The sequence below is a fragment of the Anabrus simplex genome, chromosome X (assembly GCF_040414725.1).
Source record: "Anabrus simplex isolate iqAnaSimp1 chromosome X, ASM4041472v1, whole genome shotgun sequence".
Taxonomy (NCBI): domain Eukaryota; kingdom Metazoa; phylum Arthropoda; class Insecta; order Orthoptera; family Tettigoniidae; genus Anabrus; species Anabrus simplex.
In genome coordinates, this window is record NC_090279.1 from 173,993,980 (window position 1) to 174,019,974 (window position 25,995).

The following is a 25,995-nucleotide window of genomic DNA, read 5'->3' on the forward strand; positions in this document are numbered from 1 at the left end:
GTCGCAATAACCTACTTTGTAGGCTGTGTTGAATATACTGTATTTGGAAAGAACAAGTCCCTTGTTAGCCGGCCGTTTGTGCTGGTGATCCATTGGTTGTTCCACATATCTTGTGTATACTCTCCCAGTTTCCTTTTTTTACAAGAAACACAGAGCACTTTTCATATATCAACAAAGGGTCAGAAGATGAAGTAGTAGCTGCTTTGGCAAGTTCATCAGCTCTCTCATTTTATTTTACTCCTGCATGCCCTCGGACCAATGCAGATATGATTACTGTAGCCTAATATGTGTGATCTTGTATTGAAAGCTACCGGATGAAAGTTATATTTTTCTTGGATTGCTTGGAAAGCTGCCTGAGAATCACTCAAAGTTTGCACAGCACAACGGTGTATTTTTAATCCACATAACTGCCTGTTGTATAGCGCACAGTTCTGCTTGAAAGACTGAACATGAGGGAGATAGTCTAAATTTCCCAGCATACACCTCACTGTTATTCTGTAGCACTACAAAAGCACATTCTACAAACCAACCATCTTTTCCTTCGCTAATCCGAGACTCATCCGTATAAATATTGTAATGGAGCTACAATATATCGGCAGAAGATCAAAGCCAGGGGAGGAAAAAGAAGATCCAGACGATATGTTTTATAGACTAGTATAACATGTATCTTACCCTTATTAGTGAGTGTATTTGTTTTGTTACGAGTCGGTACAGATTTCCCTTCAGCTTCGAATGGACATTGTGACTTAACTGAGTGACTGTACGAAGGAATGAATAGATGCATGACTGCATGACTAGATGAACTGCTCATGCATGCATGAATGAACAAACACTCCTTTCTCTCAGTCACGGATAGCCACCAACTTGTGAGGGAACATTAATAAATAAATAAGTGATTGGATGATTGAATGCTCTCAGTCTGCATATACGGAGCCCCAGCAGATAAGGTGAGAACACTCCAGTGTGGATGGATGAATGATGAATGAGTGAATCAATCAATCAATCAATCAATCAATCAATCAATCAATCAATCAATCAATCAATCAATCAATCAATCAATCAATCAATCAATCAATCAATCAATCAATCAATCAATCAATCAATCAATCAATCAATCAATCAATCAATCAATCAATCAATCACTACTGATCTTCATTTAGGGCAGTCGCCCAGGTGGCAGATTCCCTATCTGTTGTTTTCCTAACCTTTTCTTAAATGATCGCAAAGAAATTGGAAATTTATTGAACATCTCCCTTGGTAAGTTATTCCAATCCCTAACTCCCCTTCCTATAAATGAATATTTGTCCCAATTTGTCCTCTTGAATTCCAACTTTATCTTCATATTGTGATATTTCCTAAAGACACCATTCAAACTTATCCTTCTACTGATGGCATCCACGCCATTTGTCCACTGACACCTCAGAACATATCACTTAGTCGAGCAGATCGTCTCCTTTTTCCCAAGTATTCCCAGCCCAAACTTTGCAACATTTTTGTAATGCTACTCTTTTGTCGGAAATCACCCAGAACAAATTGAGCTGCTTTTCTTTGGACACTTTTCCAATTCGTGAATCAAGTAATCCTGGTGAGGGTCCCATACACTAGTTGGGGTCCTACTAGAGACGTAAATGCCCTTTCTTTTATATCCTTACTACAACCCCTAAACACCCTCATAACCACGTGCAGAGATCCGTACCCTTTATTTGCAATCATATTTATGCGGTTACCGCAATGAAGATCTTTCCTGATATTAACACCCAGATACTTACAGTGATCCCCAGTAAACTTTCACCTCATCAACGCAGTAGTTAAAATGACAGGACTTTTCCTATTTGTGAAACTTACAACCTGACTTTTAACCCCGTTTATCATCATACCATTGCCTACTGTCTATCTCACAACATTATCGAGGTCATTCTGCAGTTGCTTACAATCATGTAACTTCTTTAATACTCTGTAGACACCTCGGAACATACCACTTAGTCGAGCAGCTCGTGTCCTTTCTCCTCAGTCTTCCCAGCCCAAACTATGCAACATTTTTGTAACCCTACTCTTCTGTCGGAAATCACCCAGAACAAATTGCCTTTATCTCTGATTCCGCTTCCTTACTCATATCATTGATATACTGTATATAAGAAAACATAAAGGTCCAATAATAATGCCTTGAGGAATTCCTCTCTTAATTATTACAGGGTCAGATAAAGCATCACTACCTCTAATTCTCTGAATTCCATTTTCTAGAAATATAGCCACCCATTCAGTCACTCTTTTGTCTAGTTCATTTGCATTCATTTTTGCCAGTAGTCCCCCATGATCTACCCTATCAAATGCCTTAGATAGATCAATCGCGATGCAGTCCACTTGACTTCCTGAATCCGGAATACCTGCGAACGATGTGCTGTTTAGTCATGTTTTTATCCCTACAGTTCTAAGCACTGTTAATGAAGTAAAAGGCATCTGTTTATGTTGATGTTGATATAGAGCAACTTATTTTTTGGAAAATACAGATAGTGACCGTGGTTATTATGTGTCATGTCAGATGACGAAGGTGAAAACGAAATATGTGCATTACCTCAAGAACAGATAGCCCCAAAGTCATCTGATTAATGTAGTGGCTTAGAAGGCTAATGTTCGATTTGAAGTCGATGCTGGGTTGGAATTTTCACCTGAAAAATGACAGAATTTTGCTGCATATGCTCAAAAACTAACTTCGTGATGTTTAGTAAACAGGCTCTTGTAAACATGTAATCAAGAGAATCTTCTGTGGCAAAGTTTACTATAGTACATATAAGGACCATCTGTCATTGGTAAGGAGAGACATTTTATATGAAGATTAATTTTTAAGGGAATATAAATTGCTAAACCAGCCAATAATTTTAACAAAAGAGACAGCTATATGCTGAGTAAACCACAAGTGTCCTCCATAGTTCAATATTCGATGCATTTCTCCTTGACTCTGCAGGTCCTGGAATTAACAACACTACCAACAGGATCTTTCTTCCTTGAACCTGTTTACTATGGAGGAACAATTGGCAGCTTGCCAGAGAAAAAAATAGTCACCCCTAGAGAAATCATTACAAACATTATTTAATACCGAGTAACCCGGCCTCTGAACTTGATAACCGCCTGTATTCGGTTAGGAAGTGAGTTCCCAAGGTAGTGCAGATACGTCGCATCCGGGTCAAGCCACTCGCTGAAGATTTGATCGCGGGATTCCATCAAATTGCGGAGATAATGATGTCGGCATTTAACATGCTGTTCAAACATTCAAGTCGGGTAATTTTTCAGGACAATCGATATGTAATAGAGTGGAGTAGTGTTTATAAAACCAGTCACATATTCGTCCATCCCGATGAACTTTGCTGTTGTAATCTTGAAAACTTGAGGTATCAATAGCATACTCAGCATGCAGATGTTGACTGAAAATATTTAAATGAACATGCTGGTTCATATTAATGGTCACATCAGTGAGCAGGCCCAATCCATGGTATGAACAGCCTCCCCCCCCTCAAAAAAATTGCACACCCACCTCCGGTTTGAACCTGGCTTAGCACACATCCAGAATGATCAGCTTCATTTGGCCTTCGGTACACTCGACGACGTGCGTCATTGGAATACGGGCAAAAACGTTATTTGCAGTCCACATTACGTTCCCCCAGTCAGCTACTGTCCATGTTCGATGATTTCTATCCCATTGAAGGCACGCAGCATTATGTACCTGTGTGCGCAGTGGCCTCTTGCAAGGTGACGGACTCTAAATGTTCATTGAATGCAGTTCCCATTGCAATGTTCTCTCGCTAACAGGTTGGGATGGACCTACATTCACTGAGTGCTGCAATTCCTGTCGGGTTTGCCTGCCTGTTTGCTTTCACAAGCCGTGAAATCTGTCTCCGGTCCCTCTCTGTCAGCATGTTCTTCCGGCCAAAATTCTGACGTCGTGTTTTATGGCCACGTGCAGTACACTGCTGCTTGTGTACAAGTTGAACAGTCCGCTGCGAAACGCCAATAAATCCAGCAACTTCACGCACAGTATGGCCATGGGCACGGCCAAACACGACTGCCCACTTTTGCCACTCTGTCAAATCCATGTTGACGTGCGCTGTCCGCTTGAAACATCACTGTCTCCCTGATCGTTACAGCCTTATGTTCACGTAGAGGTAATGCGCGTGTAGTTGAGCATGGGACTCGTTCGCTGAGCCATCTGTACAGGTTTAACGATTCATCTGTGCATGCGCACTAGGGTGAATAATTTTTTCCAGGGGGGTGACACTTCATAGGGAGCGTCCGAAGCAGTTCCTAGATGGGCCGCCTCAATCTCCGCCAAAGAGTGAAAACTAAAATTCTCTTTTAGAGGGTTAATTTCGAAGGCAGCGGTTGGCATTACACATTCAGTTGCGCGGTACAGCAAATTCAAAACACAACACCGTTATCGTTGCGCGCGAAAGGAACTTGGTCGTACGGTAAGTAATAGTGCTTGTTAGACGAAAATTTGTTGAGATCCTTTCGCATTGAACGAGATTTTTGATCCAGTTTTTTGAGAGTATGGAGTGAAATTATAATTATACGCGTTCTTAGTGTGAAGAAATAGTATTATGATCATGAACGTATTTCACATTGAACTACCTAGCTGTTGCGAGTAAACGTGTGTGTGATTGTGCTTCTTATCTGCTGTTTGGAATAAAATTCAAAATATAAACTGTGTGCATTATGCTGTGTTTTACTTCTTCCTTTCTTTCTCCTGTTTTCCATTCCCATACGTAAAAGTCGTGGGAAGGGTTTAACGAACGAGCGAAAGAATGAGGTTACGTTAGATCGTGATTTAGGCAAATATGGGCGTTTTGGGGTTTTATATGAATTGCATTAACATTTTCAGTAATCAATGTTGCATTTATTATTTAATAGATGTAAATGTACATTAAAATGCGAACGGTGAAACAACGATACAAGCTAGCATTATAGCAGCATTGCCAACATACAAATACGGTAATTGCAATTTGCTTTTCAAGTAAAAGACACGAGAGAAGCTTTAGATACAACTTTCCTACCGAAATGCAATCATTATCTCTATCACAATTAAAATTTTAACAAAGTAACAACTGTTATTAACAAGTTTATTACGAGATATTATCATGATATTTATTTCCTTATGTTGGCGGAGATACAGGGGCCACTATAGCTTCCATGACCTGTTTTCGCAGTGAACTATATTATACAGGAGTGACGGATCTATTTCTCTTATATGATCCTTGGTGAAGATAATTTTGGTAGCAAGATTGAAATGCATCAGCTTGTAATAATATATTGTAACACATCTTAAATCACCAACATACCATTACGATTATTATTTTAAATAGTTTTAAAATGAATTACCATTAATTAAAATAATTTCGTGTTTATTTCTTTCACTAGGAACCATCTGGAGTGGTTGGTGGCTTGCAAACACCAGTGCGAGACCCAGTTTTCTACCGATGGCACAGGTTTATCGACAATATTTTCCAACAATATAAAGCTAATGTGCAGCCATACAGAGAACACACGGTAATTATATAAACATAATAAAAATAATTCCAGAATTACGATAGATAGTACCCTATTTTGTGGTTCCCTGTAACTACATCACGTTTAAAGTTCCTTGTGGAGATCTCTTTAAACATCCTGGCTTTTTGCAATCCAGCATCCTGAGGAAGATTTCTTTCAGTCTTCCTTTGTTGCATCTCAAATTAAAATCTTGGAGCTAAAATAAAATAAAATGTGTAAGTTGGCTATGCGATGTGGGCTGTACAGGTACAAGTTTCCACTTGGGAGATAGTGGAGTTTGAACCTCATCATCAGGAGACTTCAAGATCGTTCCCGTGAATTCTCATTTTCATGTTATAGACCTACAGGAAGTGAACACCCCCTCCTCTCAGACACCCGTAATTCATCGTTATTAAGACGACACTTCGGATATAAAAATCGATATTTTGGTCATTTTTGTGCAAAATATTTTAATGACTGAAATTGAAAGGGTTGAGTTTCTTCTTTCTTGTCACAAAGTTATTCCGATGAATTCAAACAATTTATCACTGTAATAATGTTTTGTTTGCCAATTGCTTAGGGAAGTTTGATTGCAGATTTTTTCAAGTAGTAGGGATTACGTAGAAATTACATAAACTTTAGTACGATATGTTCTTTATTATTATTATTATTATTAGATGCGAAAAAGACCAGAAAACTGATCACGCAAAGCTCACTTAAAAGTTGAGCATTTCCTTCTTTGCCAGGCATCCTTCAATTTTTCTCTCATTGTGGTTCTTCATTCTTCTGTCTACTTAGCTCCTGCCTTCTTCTTGTGGTTTCTCTCTGACTTTACTTCCCACTTGTTGATTTTCGTTCTGTAGCAGGTACGGTTAGCGATGTCGGCCACTTTCATTCCTGATTTTTCCAGGTCTTGGCGGATTTCTGTTGTCCACCTATTTGTTTTGATGTTTTCTGTTGCCTCAAGTAAGATTCTTGTCAGTCTGTTTTCTGGAAGGCGTTTTTTTGTTTTGCTAGGGGCTTTACGTCGCTCCGACACAGATAGGTCTTATGGCGACGAGGAAGGCGTTTGATGTGTCCGTAAAATTTTAGGCGTTTTTTTCTGATGTCGGCCGCAAGGTTTGAGAGCTCCTCGGTTTTTATACGAGATTGCAGTCAGTCAGTTTTGGGCCGAGAATTTTTCTGATGAGTTTACGTTCCTCTTTCAAGATGTCTTCGAGTACTGTTTTCCTGTGGAGATCCAGTGTTTCATTCGCGTATAGTTTTCAGGTTTGATCACAGTGCTGTAATGTCAAATTTTGGTGAAGATTGAAAGGCATTTTTTTGTTGTATATGTTTTGCGTTCAGCCGGGGGCTCTCTTCATTCTCTGGATGCGGACCTCGAGGGCCTTCTGTTCTTTTCCTGTTGGTACTATAATTTCTCCGAGATATCGGAACTCACTTACTTTTTCGATTGTGCCAAGTTTCGTGTTGAAATTCTGGAGGCTGCAGTGGTTGCACATGACCTTGGTTTTTGGGAAGGAGATTTGCAGGCCGAATTTTTCTGAGCATTTCTTGAGGGTTTCGATTTGGCTGATTGCCTGTTGTTCGTTTGTTGCAAGGATCGCGAGATTATTATTATTATTATTATTATTATTATTATTATTATTATTATTATTATTATTATTATTATTATTATTATATCCCTCCAGATCTACAGTATTTTCTACATTAGTGATCCTTAATGGAGAAAAATAATATTGCCGAATCTAGGAAAACACCTTCAACTTTTGCTCTCCTAAATAAAATAATAATGAATTAATAATATGCATTATAATAAATAAGAATACTAGTATAACCAAAACAATAAATTAAATTAAATGGACCAATGGCGACTCCTATACGGAGACCCGTTAGACCTGGCAATACATGAACTGAAAAATATCCTATACAAAGGTGAAACATAAGAATGACAGTTCGGCACATGGAGGTTTAATGACCTCCACCTCCCTTCTGTCTGAACTCGCGAACCTCACACATTCCATAACTACTGCCTTCCACACTCGCTGAACTACTCCGGTTCGCTGATTCAGCCATAGCATTACACAATCTGCTGCGTTATTGTGCCGTAATCTCCTCGCTTGTCAGTTCCTGTATGAACTACTTCACTCCACACATTATACATACAATAAAATACCATTACTCATCTTTCTATTTCTACTTATAACAACTATAACTATGCCATTACACTTTACCATTTACCTCATCATAACCCAATCCCATAATTGTCATCAACCAAAATAACTCTAATCATTCTCTTATTATATAATCTTTTTATTACCACCCTCATCATCCTCCGACCTTCCACCTCACCATATTACAATTACTCACTTACCCCACTCCATTCTCCATAATACTTATACCATCACATCTCTCTTATCATTCAACCACAATAACTCTCATCACTCTCTTATTATAACACCAAACTCACAAACTTTGATCATCCTAGTGACCAACCTCCATACACCAATCAGCACAATAGTTCTAATCACTCTCTTTAGTACGATATATATGTCCTTATACAGGGTGAAGCGAAATTCGCGCACTCGGGCGTCGCAGCGCGACTCCTCACATGCCAGCAATAAAAAAAATGTATCTCACAAAAGTTCGTTCTGCGAGTATATCCGGGAGAAAAAGGACGTTGAAGAGTGGCAATCTGGCAACACTGTAACCACATGTAGGGTAACTACCTCTGTCAGCACTTATTAGCCGGGCTGTCCAGTTGTACAGTGGATAGAGTTTTGTGTTAGCATGCAGGTGGTCGAGGGAGTCGATCCTGGTTTGAGGCGTATGTTTTTTATTTCGTACATGTAATCCAGGTCCGCCTCTGTGGTGTAGTGGTTAGCGTGATTAGCTGCCACCCACGGAGGTCCGGGTTCGATTCCCGGCTCTGCCACGAAATTTGAAAAGTGGTACGAGGGCTGGAACGGGGTCCACTCAGCCTCGGGAGGGCAACTGAGTAGAGGTGGGTTCGATTCCCACCTCAGTCATCCTGGAAGTGGTTTTCCGTGGTTTCCCACTTCACCTCCAGGCGAATGCCGGGATGGTACCTAACTTAAGGCCACGGCCGCTTCCTTCCCTTATCCTTGCATATCCCTTCCAATCTTCCCATCCCCCTACAAGGCCCCTGTTCACCATAGCAGGTGAGGCCGCCTGGGCGAGGTACTGGTCATATTCCCCAGTTGTATCCCCCGACCAAGGGTCTGAAGCTCCAGGACACTGCCCTTGAGACGGTAGAGGTGGGATCCCTCGCTGAGTCCGAGGGAAAAAGCTGAACCTGGAGGGTAAACAGATGATGATGATGACATGTAATCCAGGTGGTATGGTATCTGGCATCTTAATCGTCAACAGCGATTGCAGCGCGTCCGCTAGAAACCATTTGCACTTACATACTACGAACCTAGAAATGCACGAACAATCGTTTTCATTAGTCAGCTTTGAAAGACGCACTTTCCACCTCGTGGGCGTGAATTTATTCGCACCATTTCATCTACTAGACTTGTTACAACGTGTTCAGCGTTACTAAATTTTGTAAATGTGGGATACATGTGGCCTAAGAAACGGTGTCTTACTGTATTACAGTATGTAATGTCCGATAACAATTAGCAAATAAAAAAGTGCGCCTCAACCTAGGATCGAACCCTCAACCTCCTCCAAGCTAACCCAAAACTCTATCCCCTGCACCAACTGAACGGCACGATTAGTATGTGCTGACAGAGGTAGTTACCCTACCTGTGGTTACAGTGTTGACAGATTGCCACTCTTCAACGTTCTTTTTCAGCCGGATATACTCGCAGGACGAACTTTTGTGAGATACGGTACTTTTTTTTTATTGCTGGCATGTGAGGAATCGTGCTGCGATGCCCGCTTGCGCGAATTTCGCTTCACCCTGTATAAATTATCTAGAGAAAATTCAATACGTAATGCTTTTAAAAGAAGTATTACAGTACTTACCTAATTACGAATTTACATTAACATGTTAATTAAATTTCATGAAAAAATGGAATTAAACATTTCAAGAGAATAATTTTACTTTGGAAAACTATTGATTGTATATGAAAGAAATGTTCGTGATATCTCTAATTTTATGTGGGTGACATTCCCACGAAGTCTCGTGAAAATCTATGAATTAGGTAAAAATATATTTTTATCTCCGGAGTGTCGCCTTAAGGAATATACACTGAGTGGCCGAAAGTCATGGGAAGGCACTGAATGTGATGTTAATAACGAGTTGCTCCTCCGCTAGCCCTCAAAACAGAAACAATACAACGAGGCATCGACTCTACAAGGTGTTGGAATGGTTCTGGAGGGATCTGGCCCCACGCACCTTGCACTGCTCCCCACAATTGGTCTTGTGTAGTTGGTGCGGGGTTCATGGAGCGTACACAAGCATCGACAGCATCCCATAAATGCGCGACTGGTTTAAGATCGGGGGATCTGGAGGGCCAATCCATGCTCGTAACTTCACTGAAGTGCTCCTCTCACCACTGTATACCACCCACAGATCGGTGGCATGGCGCAATGTCCTGTTGAAACATGGCATCTCCATCAGGGTACTCTAGGGCGAGAAAGGAATGCAGATGGTCTGAAGGAATGTTCACATAACATGCACCTGCCAGCGCTCCTTGCAGCCGGACAATGGGGCCTAATTGCGACCATGGAAATCCCGCCCAGACCAGAACTGAGCCACCTTCCATCTGGACACAACCTTGTTGACACCCAGGATGCATAGCTTCATGGGACATACGCCACACTCTCACGCGCCCATCAGCTCGATACAGCTGGAACCGGGATTCATCGGACCATACCTCCCGCCGCCACTGTTCCATGGTCCATTGGCGATGTTCGCGGGCCCATGCACGTCGTTGAGCTCTGTGTCGATGTGTCAACAAAGGGACGCGAGTTGTTCGCCGGCTGGTGAAGCCTATGCGGTGCAGTTGCCTCCTTACAGTCCTGGTATAAAATGGGTTCCTGACACCCAACATTCAACTGGGCGGTGATTTGACTCACAATAGCCCGTTGAGCGCCCAGTATAGTTCATGATGTCCGTTCGTTAAACACCCGTGGATATTCCAGTGCAGTGATTTACGCGGGTGGTAACATTCTCTCTACGGTATTGAAGATCAACCCTCGACATTGTTGACCTAGACGATCATCCCACGTTCAAAGTCGGTTAACCTACGACCTATTGTCACCTTCATGACAGTGGTGTCTGTGGCAGTTTGCTCAGTCACTCCTCAGCTCGCCGCAACGCTCAGGGGTCATGCACGGCATATTTCGTAATGGGAGATCACTTCTCGTGACTTTAGGCCATTCCGTGTATAATGTACTTAATGATGTATTGCGAAAACAAAAGAAAACAGGATGAGACATTTTTGGACCTGAATTAATAAAATAGATATTTAGCGTCCTCTATTTCATAAATACATCCACAGGGAGGGAGCACAATGGCCTTTCTTGCCTTCCTTCTCCGATCACAGTTGCTCTGGTACATACACTGCGTAATCCGTTGTACTGCATATCGCCGGAAGTTTGACACTGTCAACTTTATATTTGTGTGTGGAAGTGTTCACGTACTGTACAGCAGTTGTTACTGAAGATTTTGATGTTTTGTTTGCAGCGATATATCACGGCATGATTTGTAGTGATAGATAAATTTGCTATGCTTTTTATCTGTGCTTGGTTTTGTGATTTAGCTTTAGTTTCTTAAGCGCATTTAATTTCTACAATTTTTATAGTAGAGCGACATGACAGTACAGTATTACCCGGCGCCTGGACAAATATATCCCCACCCCAAAATCTATAACATTATCTGTTGTTATCTGTTATGATCGGTGGAAAACTTAAAATAAAAATGTAAACAGACTCTGGGGTGGATTTAAAGCAATTGTTGAGGAATGTGAGAACAGGTTTGTACCTATAAAGGTGGTATAAAACGGTAAAGACCCACCTTATTACAAACCCTCTAACAGAGAAATAAAGAGACTAAGAAAGAGTTGCAGATTGGAAAGAAATAAGAGTTAGAAATGGCTGTGGAAGTAAGGAGATATTGAAGGAACTTACTAGGAAATTGAATCTAGCAAAAAAGGCAGTAAGGATAACATGATGGCAAGCATAATTGGCAATCATACAAATTTTAGTGAAAAATGGAAGAGTATGTATAGGTAATTTAAGGCAGAAACAAGTTCCAAGAAGGACACTGCAGGAATCATAAATGAGAAAGGGAGTGTGTATGTGAGGATCTTCAAAAGGCAGAAGTATTCGGTCAGCAGTATGTAAAGATTGTTGGTTACAAGGACAATGTCCAGATAGAGGAGGTGACTAACGCTAAAGAAGTATTAAAATTTACATATGATAACAATGACATTTACAATACGACACAAAAGTTGAAAACTAGACAAGCGGCTGGAAGTGATAAGATTTCCGGGGATATACTAAAGACAATGGGTTGGGATATAGTACAAAGGGTACCATATCTGAAGTACTTATTTGATTATTGTTTGGTTGAAGGAGCTATACCAAATGAAATGAGAGTTGCTATAGTAGCCCCTATGTATAAAGGAAAGGGTTATAGACATAAAGCTGAAAATCACAGGCCAGTAAGATTGACATGCATTGTATGTAAGCTTTGGGAAGGCATTCTTTCTGATTATATTAGAAATGTATGCGAAATTAATAACTGGTTCGATAGAAGGCAGTTCGATTTTAGGAAGGGTTATTCCACTGAGCTCAACTTGTAGGATTCCAGCAATATATAGCAGATATCTTGGATTCAGGAGGTCAAATGGACTGTATCGTGATAGGCCTGTCTAAAGCATTTCATAAGGTGAATCATGGGAGACTACTGGCAAAAATGATTGCAGTTGGACTAGACAAAAGAGTGACTGAATGGGTTGCTATATTTCTAGAAAATAGATCTCAGGGAATTAGAGTAGGCGAAGCTTTATCTGACCCTGTAATAATTAAGAGGGGAACTCCTAAAGCCGGTATCAATGGACCTTTATGTTTTCTTATATGTATAAATGATATGAGTAAAGAAGTGGAATCAGAGGCAAGGCTAAGTAATAAGTAAGTTACAAGATTGTGAGCAACTGTAACGTGACCTCGATAATGTTGTGAAATGGACAGCAGGCAATGGTATGATGATAAACGGGGTTAAAAGTCAGGTTGTGAGTTTCACAAACAGGAAAAGTACTCTAAATTTTAATTACTGCGTTGATGGGGTGAAAGTTCCTTATGGGGATCACTTTAAGTATCCAGGTGTTAATATAAGGGAAGACCTTCATTGGGGTAATCACATAAATGGGATTGTAAATAAATGGTACTAATCTTTGCACATGGATATGAGGGTTGCAGTAAGGATTTAAAGGAGAGGGCATATATGTCTCTGGTAAGACCCCAACTAGAGTATGGTTCCTGTATACAGGACCATAACCACGATTACTTGATTCGAGAACTGGAAAAAATCCAAAGAAAAGCAGCTCGATTTGTTCTGGGTGATTTCCGACAAGAGAGTAGTGTTACGAATATGTTGCAAAGTTTGGGCTGGGAAGTGGTATGTTCCGAGCTGTCAGCGGAGAGATGGCCGGGAAGTACATTAGTAGACGAATACGTTTGAGTGGTGTCTTTAAAAGTAGGAACGATCACAATATGAAGATAAAGTTGGAATTCAAGAGAACAAACTGGGGTAAATATTCTTTTTAGGAAGGGGAGTTAGGGGTTGGAATAACTTACCAAGGGAGATGTTCAATGTATTTCCAATTTCTTTGAAATCATGTAAGAAAATGCTGGGAAACAAGAGATGGGGAATCTGCCACCTGGGCGACTGCCCTAAAGGCAGAGCAGTATTGATTGATTGATTGATTGATTGATTGATTGATTGATTGATTGATTGATTGATTGATTGATTGATTACCTTCGTTCTTGTAAAATCCTAAACGATAGATTTCTTAAAAATAATATTCTGCTTCTTTTCTCCCTATGCCAGGCTGAGTGGCTCAGACGTTTGAGGCGCTGGCCTTCTGACCCCAACTTAGCAGATTCGGTTCTGGCTCAGTCCGGTGGTATTTGAAGGTGCTCAAAAACGTCAGCCTCGTGTCGGTATATTTACTGGTACATAAAAGAACTACTGTGGAACTAAATTCCGGCACCTCGGCGTCTTCGAAAACTGTGAAAATAGTTAGTTGTACGTAAAGCAAATAAAATCATCATCAGATTTTCTTCCGTTTATTATTGTGAAAACCAAAATATTCCCCATCAGGAATCCCCATGTCCTCTTCAGTTCACAAAAGTATATTTTCGCCTGGTTTCGTCCCGCTTTGATCTCGCAATTATATATTCACCAATGGTTCATGCCGCCATTTTCCCATGATGCTATTGAGCAGAGCTGTACGAGGTGGCAACCTTGTTTTCGTGAGAGCAAAACTTTTTTCTGAGCATGGAATGACCTATAGGTATATGAACTGTGCCTTAATTAGGGCCATTGGGGCCATTCTCATACTGGCATCGTCACCATCTCTTCGCAATAGAAACTAATAAAAAAGTGATAAATCAGTTTATACACAGAGCATGAATACGATAAACACAAAATCAGGTCAGATTGGTTAGAGGGAAAAATAGCAAGGGAACACAAAAGGACAAGGATAATCTCAACGTTTCCACACACTGCATTCTCCAAATAGACAGGCTCGCTCCTCATCGATAACAATCATTTTACATCCATCTGTAGTGTTAAAACAGCGGAGCTGGCTAAGGGACTAATGTGTTAGAAGGTCGCTATACAGTAGCCCTGTGGGAATAACCGATACTAGGCGAGGAACCTTCCATAGGGACCACTGTGCAACATGCCTGCGATACATTGGTCTTCTGGCAATAACCGATACTGCGCGAGGGAGCTCACACAAGGACTAACGTGCAATATGGCCGCTATACATTGGTCTTATGGGAATAGACAATACTGGGCGAGGGAGCCCGCGCAGGGACTAATGTGCAAGATGGCCGCTATGCATTGGTCTTATGGGAATAAACGATATTGGGCGATGGATCTGGCAAAGGGTAATGTGCAAGATACCAGCTATGCATTGGCCTTATGGGAATATCCTATACTGGGCTGGGAGCTGGCAAAAGGCCGAATGTGCAAGATGGCCGCTATACATTCGTCTTATGCGAATAACTGATAGTGGGCGAGGAAGTTGGCAAAGGGGCCAATGTACAAGATGGCCGCTATACATTGGTCTTCTGGGAATAACCGATACTGGCTGAGGGAGATGTGACAGGGGCCAATATCCAAGGTGGCCACTATACATTGGTCTTATGGGATTGTTTCTGCTTCTCAGCTTCATGCGGAGGGCGGGCTTCAACACTCACTCTTGACAGTGACGAGTCCCGCTTCTATATAACCTCCGATGACCATCGTGTGCGGGTTTGGTGGCGTAATTCCTGGCATCATGGTGTGGGGAGCAATAGATCACCTCTAGTAGTGCTTCGGCAGACTTTGACGGCACAGCGGTACGTCAAAGACATTCTGCGTCCGCACGTCCTACCCCTTATGGCACAGCACCTTGGGATAGTGTTTCAACAAGATAATGCACGTCCGCACACGATTCCGGCGATCACTGCGGGCAAGACAGAAGCGCGATTCATCACTAAAGACGACCCTATGCCATTCGTCGACGCACGTCGATCTTTCTCGACACCAGGCCAGCCTTACACGTCGCTGTTGTGGAGTCAATGGAACACCTGCAGGGACACGGGCTCGTAAACCAGCTGCACGCCGGCGATTACCAACTGTTTGTTGTGTAACGTGGGGTGCCACAGCTGCTCGAATTTGCGCTGCTGTTTCGTGGGGCTTCATACGGGCCATCCGAATGATGCGGCGATCCTCTTTCAAAGTTGTTTGTCGCGCTGGGCCTGTGCCAGGTCTACGAGTGTGGGTACCTTCATTTGACCACTGCTGCCATACCATGTACCGTAGATGCCTGTCGGCCAACACGTGCAGCGACAGTCCTTAGCGATAATTCAGCCTCACACAGCCCAATTATCCGAGCCCTCTCAAACGGCGACAGTTGTTGATAGCGTACTCTTCTCTGTCGTCGAGGCATGTTTGACGGGGAACACTTCACAGCCCAGACTGCAAGTCAATTACGCTACACCAGAGTCCGTATACTGGAGTTGATTCCTCCGCGACCAATCACGTAGGGAGACCTGTAGCAACAATCCAATGGGTCTGAAACTTCGATCGTTTACATACCAACATGGCATCGTTCCATATCTTGAAAATCAATCTTCATGGTGTTGCAATTTCCATTTTCTTAAGTGTATATAGGTGTTAGGTGGTAATTGTACTCCCCACAGCTTGTTAAAGGGTTTTAAAGACAGCACGTAAATTGCAATATATGGACCGCCAAAGTCAATTTAGTTCACTTAATTTTATAACTTCCCACATAGTCGTAGTTTGATCATTTAATTTTAAAGTGGCAACATTGGGTAACCAGGAAAAAATAGCCCTAATGTCAACCTCTTTTCACCACAGTCCCAGGCACGTCATTATCCCGTCGTGCCAGCCCCCTCGCAGAATACCACTAATCGTCTCAAAGACATCGTTTCTCCCTACCCTACTTCTCTACAAATAACATATGTCAGTACAAAGAGCATTGCTCAACATTTCGCAGAAATTTCCGAAATAATTTCAAACTGCAATCTGCATGCTATAGTGATTTCAGAGTCATGGATAAAACAATCTATCAATTCAGCACTAGTCAAAATGAGTGAGTACTCTTTAACTAGGAACGATAGAGAGGGAAAGCCATGTAAGCCTCCGTGGATCAGGCGGCAGCGCGTCGGCCTCTCACAGCTGGGATACGTGCTTCAAATCCCGGTCACTTCATGTGAGATTTGTGCTGCACAAAGCGGAGTCAGGGCAGGTTTTTTCCGGGTACTCCAGTTTTCCCTGTCATCTTTCATTCAAGTAACACTCTCCTCTATAATTTCATTTCAATTGACAGTCATTAATCATTGTCCCAGAGGTGTACGACAGGTTTGGACAGCCGGCACAATTCCTATTCTCGCCGCAAGATGGGGGCTTCATTCGTTCCAACCCTGACCCGGTCACTGACAGGAAAACACGTTGTAGGTTTTCGTTTTGCAGGGAGGGAAAGATGGAAGGTGGAGTTAGGATTTTCATATGATTTGAAATATAAGAAAATATTTAAATCACCAAGTGAATACTCTCACAGACCGAAGATCTTGTTCGTAGAAATTGAGGCGTTGATATCGGAAAGGTAGTAGTAAAAAAAGGAATCGAAATTTCGTATTTTTCATGGCGAAAGTAGTAAACGCTCATGTCATTGACATGGAAAAGGTAGTAAGTCAACTGGTATAATAGATTTGCTTCTGCGATTGAAGCAAAATGTAACCTGTATCCACGATGTTCGACGTGGAGAAGGTAGTAAGTCAGCTCGTGCCTCTGGTGGGATTACTTATAATCGTTCCCATTTGTTGACAGTGAACTGCGTGTAAACCTTGTTTACAGCTACAGTGGAACCTTGGATTGCGAGCATAATTCGTTCCGGCAACATGCTTGTAATCCAAAGCGCTCGTATATCAAAGCAAGTTTTCCCATAAGAAACAATTGAAACGCGAATAATGCGTCCACAACACAAAAATATATATTCGAATACCATTTCTAAAGAAAAATATAACGTAAAACAAATTATAGTGCACTTTTCCTTACAATAGAATCATTGTTGATGTGAGGGAGACAATGAGAAGAGTTACTGTGTAGCACGAATTTCACTAACGGAATCACTGCTATCTGTTGGCTCACTGAAATTCGTGCAATTTTAACAACGAGGAACCTGTCCAATGACTGTTGTCTTTTGCCTATTTTTGAGGATTTTAGAAAAATGTGGCATTGCATTGTCATTGAACTGATTCATCGCTCGCACTGCTACAGCCTGCTTCGGGTGGTGTTTTGTTACAGCATTTTGCACCGTTTCCCACATTTTGCACTTCTCCCGAATCTCAGTTGTAGTGAGAGGTGTCATTGACTTTTCCTCTTCCCCGGACGAGATCTCCTCCATAACCTCCTCCTGTTGTTCGCGATGCAGATCCATCAGTTCGTTGGTGGTCAGCTTCCTGGCTATGTTCTTCCACCAGCCCTTGAATGTCCACGTCATTCACCTCCATTCCCATAGTCTTCCCAAAGGACACAATTTCATCGACAATCGGCAACTTATTGTCACCAACAATCCCCTCAAAATCACGTCCAAGAACATAGTCAGGCAACAGCTTTCCCCAAGCGGAAGTGAGAATTCTCTTGGTGACTCCATCTCAGGCTTTATCGATGATCTTCAGGCAGTTCACAAGGGGGAAATGATTTCTCCCAAACTCTTGGAGGGTAAGGTTTGTTCCTACGGTCACTTCGAAGCATCGCTGAAATAGACCTTTGGTGTATAACTTCCTGATTTCGAAATGACTTGCTGATCCATAGGCTGGAGTAGTGTTGGAAGGAAGGAACGTAACGTTAACGAACTTGAATTCCTCCAGTAAGTCGTCCTCAAGACCTCAAGGCCTGGAGGAAAAGCAGGAGCATTGTCCTCAAGCAGCAAGTCTTTGAGCGGCAGATTATTTTCTGAAAGGTATTTCTTCACTACATGACCTTAGACCTCCTTCATCTAATCAACAAAAGAGCAGGGTAGGGGAAAACCTAGGTACACGTGACGCTCATATTGCGGAACGTCACTCGCTTATCAAGTTGCAGTTTATTTAAAATGTTCGCTTGTCTTTCAAAACACTCGTAGACCAAGTTACTCGCATTCCGAGGTTTCACTGTATTATAGTTTATTTATTTATTTATTTATTTATTTATTTATTTATTTATTTATTTATTTATTTATTTATTTATTTATTTATTTATTTATTTATTTATTTATTTATTTATTTATTTATTTATTTATTTATTTATTTATTTATTTATTTATTAGATACATCCTATGGAGAGCCATTTTACACTAATAATAAGTTTAAATAAGTATAAAAGGTGACAAAGGTAAAAACAACAATATTAAGTATCAACAATAAATTAACAATTATTAACAATAACAATGTAACAACAATGGAAAAAAGAACTGTCAAGTGTCAGTTTCAGAAATTAGGAAGAAGAAAGGCCGAGGGTTGGATGGACGGAAGGAAATGGAAACCTGGAGAGGACTTCAAAGGAATCTTTTAATATTTTTGTTTGAAGGATTTGAAAGGTGTGAATATGTCGATATCGGGAAGGGATTTACCTAGAGCAGGGAGACGGTGGAAGATAGAGCGTTGTTGTAAGGTTAAGTGCGGTCGGGACACATAATGAGTGCGCCGGTTGCGTATTGGGCGGGGAGGAACGTATATAAGGAAGTACGCCGGAAGAGTATTGCATTTGGTGTAGCCATTTATTATTTGATGATGGCAAGATAGATCGGACAATTGTAAACGGCTTCTCATGTCAAGTACCTCCAGATACTTCAAAATGTCAGATTTAGTTTTGTTGCGAGTCTTAACAATGAAAGTTAAAAAGTTTAAAATACTATTGAGATATGTTTGTGATAGCAGATGAGGACCAAATAGGGGAACAAAAGTCAATAATGGGGAGAACATACGAGACAAAGTATAATTTTAAGGCGTTAACATCATTAATTTCAGTGAGTCTGTAAAGAATGCCTAGGTTACGCACAGCACGGGATTTTATACACTGAATATGAGTTCCAGTTATATTTCAGTTGTCAGAATGATTTCTAAACATATTTCATTCCAAATGGTAAGTCGTTACTGCCAGAATCTTCACATAACACACTCATTCTTTGTTTTCATAAGCAGGTATTGCCCGTGTCCAACAATGGTTCCAGAAGAAGTTGCGGAAATGATCAGAGAGGCTAAACATTTTCAACCATTTAATATAATCATGATGACACATGGAAATGTTTGTTACTTCGCCATGCGAAGCAAGAGATAAATAACTTACTCAACGCCTTAAGATTAGCAAGGAATTCCAGAGCTGATCTTCCATCAATCAAGATAAGGCAATAATTCAAACCGTTGAAGGAACACAACATCCTCAAAAGAGGGCGGTTCTATCACAAGATCATTATAACCATTTGCAAGGAGACTAAGATTCAGCGAACCGAAAGAAAATGAGTCATTGACCATGCTGGATTTCGTCGATGAAAAATTTCATGCGTTTGACCGTGAGCTTTTTGCTAGATCATATACGTCAACTGACTAACTTATTAGGCCGTGATTTTTTTACAACGTGTTTCATGGCATAATTTGTGCCTGAAATGTAATTAGCATAACTTATGTGTTAAACCTTAAATGCGCAATTTAGTATTCCTTCTAAATGTGAAGGTTTTTCATTCCAAAAGTGAAACATTATTGTCAGAAAAATTTTTAATTATTATTTGTCAAAATAAATTATTAATGTTTTGTTTGACGGTACATGTAAAAGTGTACAATTACTGTAGCTACTGCAACACTTCAATCTCAGAGATGTCCTTGCTCATAAATTCTCTGAGGTAAACAACATTTTATTTGTTTTATCCTAACTGTTTAAAGTGTATGCTTCACTCCAGCTGATTATCAAGAATAGTAATAGTTTTTTTAATGCACTAGTGACCCCTAGAGAGTTCGTCTGCAAGGTGGAAGTAAATGTTCACTTCAAAACTGTAAAGCAGATATAACAAGCAAGTTTCACCTTTGAACATACGCAAGGCTGTGCATTTAAGGGTTAAACATTGATTTTACAGTATATTTGTTCAATATCGTCTGCTACACAATGCTGGCAAGACTTTTCTTTTTTTGGCAGTAAAATTCACTTTCTATAACTTACCATCTCCCCCATGTCAATGCCTCAACTGAAGTTCGTGGTACAAAATATTTGCTCTATTCGGTGTAGTGTATCGCCCACGGAAGACTAGAAACAACACGAATGTGGAGGAAACGCTACAGGATTTAATATCCAGGTATGAACATGTGATTTTAATGGGAGACTTTAACACTGACCTGACAAATGTAACTGTTATGAATAAGCGACTGACATGCACGTTTGAATCCATTGATATGAAAATCGAGCCCTTAGAACCTACAGACCATGTTGCAACCTCGCACACAATCCTCCCACTTATTGTCACATGAACAGATACTTGTGGCAGCTCTTCCCTGCCATTACATGATTTACGCTGCATACTCTTTGAAGTGTCCAAAAGACAAGCCTACGATATTCCCATATAGGGATTTTAAGAATTTGAACGAAGAGCGAAGAACTACGTCATAGGCCCCTAATGCTACGAGGAGCAACGAGCTGAAATTATAATTATAATTAAAACTTCAAAATGTATCCACAGAATAAAGTCTAAAACGAATGATGGAGTAAAAATGTCCATGAACCCGAACAATCAGTGGATACAATTCAGAATGTCTTATTTTCTGAAATGACGCATATTGTCCAAAGGGATCCAAAATCCAGACCACCGGCCCCTCATAATAATACTTATCACTGGTAAAGTGGTAGCATTAATCACAGGTAACGAAGACTCTTGGTGTTTCTCGCATGGTGGTACTAATCCTCATTATATTTTCGTGTGGCTATTTCTAGCTGAGTGTAGCCCTTCTAAGACAGACCCTCCGATGAGGGTGGGAGGCATCTGCCATGGGTAGGTAACTGCGTGTTGTTGTGGTGGAGGATAGTGTAATGTGTGGTATGTGAGTTGCAGGAATGTTGGGGACAGCACAAACACCCAGTCCCCGGCCCATTGGAATTAACCAATGAAGATTAAAATCCCCAACCCGGCTGGGAATCGAACCCGGGATCCTATGAACCGAAGGCATTTTGGAGATATCTGACAATGATCCTCATGTACACTCTAGTGTTCTCAATGATAATGTTTTGCACCTGCTGTGCAAAATACGGTGCCCTATCCAGTCTATGTGTGCAGGAGTAGAATCCTACTGAGACACAGACGGTCTTATATTGCATCCATCCAGGGTTTCACAACTGTACCCAGCACCTAAAATGAGGAGTGCCTGTTCCAGAGGTGCTATTTCCGCTTCCAAAAACTAAATCAGTATTTCGTCCATATGAATTATAACAGTTGAATACTATCGATGGACGTGAAAATCCAGATCAGAAAGATGCATTAATTGCAATTGCATTGCCATTCCTTAAAAGTCGTACCAAACCTCATTATGGATACGTTCCGTGTGTTTTAATTTCACGTTTCTTGCACTTTTCCCACAACTTCCACACACCCCAAATGTGGGCATCGATTTTAGCACGAAGGTTCCGTGGGATGAAGTCCGGTGGCATGACATGGCCAGCGCTACTCACAACCTCTGGCAATCATTTTGCGCATAGTTTCATGCATTACATCTCTAATAGGGTTTCGAAAGCCTTTCAGAAATTGCACACAAATGACCTGGCAACTTTCAACATAGCCTTCCTTTGCATGTATCGCAATAATTGCAGCGTGCTTGTTCAGGTCTTGTGTAAGCCGATAGTGCGACACCAGTCCTCGGAAAAGATAAACAGACAATTACTAAAGACACAGCTAATGGCGGGCAATTACATGCACTCAAATACATTTCGTAACCAGGACATTCGATGAATTTAAAAAATGTTATAGACGAACACAAAAGGAATTAGAATAAATGGACAAAAAATCAATTGTATTTGATTTGCAGGAGATATAGAAGTGATTTCAGACTCAGAAAAGGAATTATCCAAGATGCTGAATATACTGTCATAAAATTTAGTAGATTTGTACCTAAACATTAACGTGATGAAGGCAAAAATATTAGCTGTAAGTAAACATCCTGAGAGAAATCATACCAACATCAGGCTTGCTAACAAAGTAGTGGAACAAGTCACCAGTTTCCCTTACTACGGAAGTCTAATCACAAATGACAACTGTTGCAGCGAAGAGATGAGAAGAAGAATAGTGCTTGCCAAACAAGCATTCAGCAACAAAAATCTTCTGACAAATATACATCTAGATATTGAGATTAGGAAAAATTTCGCGATGTCATTTGTGTGGAGTGTACTCTTATATGGATGTGAATGTTGGACAATCCAAGAAGAGGATAGGAAACGGCTTGAAGCGTTTGAGATGTGGGTCTGGAGGTGAATGCTAAAAGTCAGGTGGACTGAAAAAAGAACCAACGAATGTATCCTGCGAGAAATACAGGAGAAGGAACAGCTGAAATGAAATGAAAACGTGCCGAGGTACGGTTCATAAATATTGTCTCAATCGGATAGGCGAGACCTAACCCATAAAAAATCGGAGGCCCGATTCGTATCATCAGTACGTCTCTCATGTTAACTCAAAAGCAAACTCAGCACCGATATGTGGTTGTGTATCGAAACACATATCTATATATGCTTTTACTCCAGAGAAAAGTCTACCTCCAAGGATCTTATACATCAAAGCGACTATACGCACTGAATAAGTAAGGTGACATCATTCTGGTCTGTCCTGCGCCTTTTGCTTATTTTGGTACTTTCCTTTATTCTGATCACTTAAGTTTCAGATTTCTGCGGTTTGTACGGATTCAGAATTAATTGACTGTCCCTGCAGTCAGGACCCGCCTTCTTCTTGGTTTGAAAGAGAAGTTACCAGCCACCGAGAGTGAAAAAAATGACACATTGAAATATTTCTTTATTTTATTGTTACAGGAACAAACCGGCAGGCATGATGGATCTGCCATAAGTAGTTACAAAAAATCTTACATAACACAGAGCGCTATTCTTATAAGTTAGGATATGACACCCAAGAAACCAAACTTAGAACGGAGGTCGAATATCACCAATAGGTCGGACCAACTTATATGTACAGTCTACTGTATTTATCTAAATTACTGTCACTCACATCTTTTTTTGCTATTGGTTTTACGTCGCACCGACACAGATAGGTCTTATGGCGAAGATGGAATAGGAAAGGGCTAGGAGTGGGAAGGAAGCGGCCGTGGCCTTAATTATGGTTTGCCTGGTGTGAAAATGCGAAACCACGGAAAACCATCTTCAGGACTGCCGACAGTGGGGTTCGAACCCACTATCTCCCAATTAGTGGATACTGGCCGCACTTAAGCGACTGCAGCTATCGAGCTCGGTCACAGTGGGGTTCGAACCCACTATCTCCCGGATGCAAGCTCACAGCTGCGCGTCTCTAACCGCACGGCTAACTCGCCCGGTGTCACTCACTTTGTGGCCTTGCAGAGGTGAAGGGGACAGTAGCTAATTGGTATTTTTTAAAATTAGAACGCATCTCTAGAATCGTGCTGCTTCCCGTTACAAGGAAAACACCACAACGCGTTTAAATATTCAGCATTTACCCCGTACATGAGTAGATCATCCACTTACAAGAACGGGTTGACGTGGAGACCAAGCACTTCTATACAGACAATGAACCTGCGTGTCATGCTACGGCATACTAAGGGCTGGTTTTATAATGAACGTTTAAACTGAAGATTGAGTTAAACTGTAACTTGAGTTTAAACCGATGTTGAGTCTCATAATGGCCGGCCTAAGTTAAGCTGAGGTGAAGAAGGAAATATACGATCTTGGTAGCAGTGACTTGCGAGAAAAAATGACTATCGATAATGTTTTGTTTACTTCTTGTAGGTAAAATGGCGGATAAAAACAATAAACCTTGTCCTAATTTGACTTGTAAGGAAATAAAATTGCTTGCGCAATTAGTACAGATATATTGATATAGTCCGCGAAACAGTGGCCTTATGAATTCCTCCGAAATCTCCCATTGTAATAAACATACTACGGAAGCATAAAACTGCAATGCAACTAGTAGCTGACTGAGGTGTTCTACAGCATTAGTTCTGAAATAGAATTTCCTTTACTTTCTAAAATTTACACTTTTGACATTCAAACAGTTCTTAAGTCATTTTTACATTGTTACCTTTCCGTCGCATGTTTTGTTCTGGCACCGACTAGCTGAAATACAGTCAGATCGAAAAAATCGTGGTGCCCGTGGTCGTTCAATAATTTGAACAACTTCTTCATCATCGCTTAGTATTTCTTCAAACACCTCAAAAATATCTTCGAGATCCATTCGCTCTGCCATGTTGTAAGGTTGTGTATCCTTAAACTTCAGTGTAAACGGTAGACGAGTGGCAGTAAAATTAATCTCTAGTTAAACATAAGATTTAGTTTTATAATACGCGACTAAACTGAACCAACAGTTTAAAGCTCTATTGTAATACCGGCCCTAACTCAGAAACAATTCGATCCGCCACTGCCACAGCCCAGGCAAGCAGATCCTCCTCTCAGTATAGAACGGACAGCATGTGCGCGATATCAGATCATCATCGAATGACGTTTCTCACTTCTGCCCATCGACGCAGAAAAAGTGGGGTATTTAAAAGTGCGGTGGTGTTTTTTTGCTTGTAGCGGAAAAATGACGCGTATTTTGACAAGGGTTCTCATTCAAAACGGCATCCACTCGGTCCTTCAGTAGGCGCCCAAAGAATGTAATAAGAATATTAATGCACAGAGAGTGTGCCTGAAATATCTTTAACGAATATCACAAAGGACGTTCCTAAAATACTTAGACACAGTTATATATCGTTTGCACCAGTGCGAAGATATGCCTTTTGCAGGGAAAATTATACCATGGGACCTCACAGCCATTCCTCTTTATTTGTCTATTTCCTGGTGAAGCTGGGTGTAACTTTTGGTTTGTATCTGGAATTTTAGGTACAGATAAATTTCTAATATTTAAAATCGAGACCCTCATAATTTCATATTTCATTGTGCCGCGAAATATTGTAGGTGAACGAAGAGGATTAGGCCATTACATTTCTGTAAGAAGGGAGGACCTTAGAAGCAAGACGAAAACTCGGAGCTGACGACGGGTATATTATCGTCTCCTGCTAACGGTTTCATACTTCGCGGATTAATTATTATTGGGGCAGACAGAGGCCAGGAAGACGCGCAAAATTAAGTCCAATGAGGTAAAACCGACGTCCCAAATTCTGAATATGATTGGATCGGAAAATGGTTAAACATAATAGAAAATCAACTGAGTATGTAATAAAATACGTGACAGGAGGCAAGAGAGCGTCTAATTTTCTTGATCTTTTCAGAATCTAATTTTGTCGTTCGTTGGATAGTCTGATTGTACTATTCGTTGGAGATTCGGAGAGTCTTTTTTCCAGGAGAGTTCATCAATTACCATGTGAGTTTCAGAGCATCATACCGCTTCTTAGACGATAAATATCTGGGGTATTATAAATACTTTCCCCCGTCCTTGTCCTGCCTTCGAAATAGCCAACCAATAAAAAAAGTTGTAGATTAACCAGGACAATAAATGAGGTGCCGTGGTTGAAACAACTGACAATATTACACGAACTCATTTTAAAATGTTTCTGTGTGAATTAATGATTGGAAAAAAT

The 25,995-nt window shown here is 40.9% G+C and overlaps 1 protein-coding gene across 3 annotated transcripts in view; it reads left to right on the forward strand.

Moving 5' to 3' along the window:
• Positions 1-25,995, forward strand: part of LOC137503097 (hemocyanin subunit D-like) — a 50,950-nt gene that overhangs the window by 24,249 nt on the left and 706 nt on the right. For 2 of the 3 annotated variants that reach the window (XR_011019046.1, XR_011019047.1), the window contains exon 3: positions 5,410-5,538. Coding sequence is in view for 1 of the 3 variants with exons in the window: in XM_068230546.1 (XP_068086647.1) it covers positions 5,410-5,538; positions 13,544-13,627 (213 nt within the window). In the remaining 2 variants the exon portion in view is untranslated. Of the gene's footprint in view, positions 1-5,409; positions 5,539-13,543; positions 13,756-25,995 lie in introns of those variants that run through there. The other variant, XM_068230546.1, reaches the window with a different exon arrangement.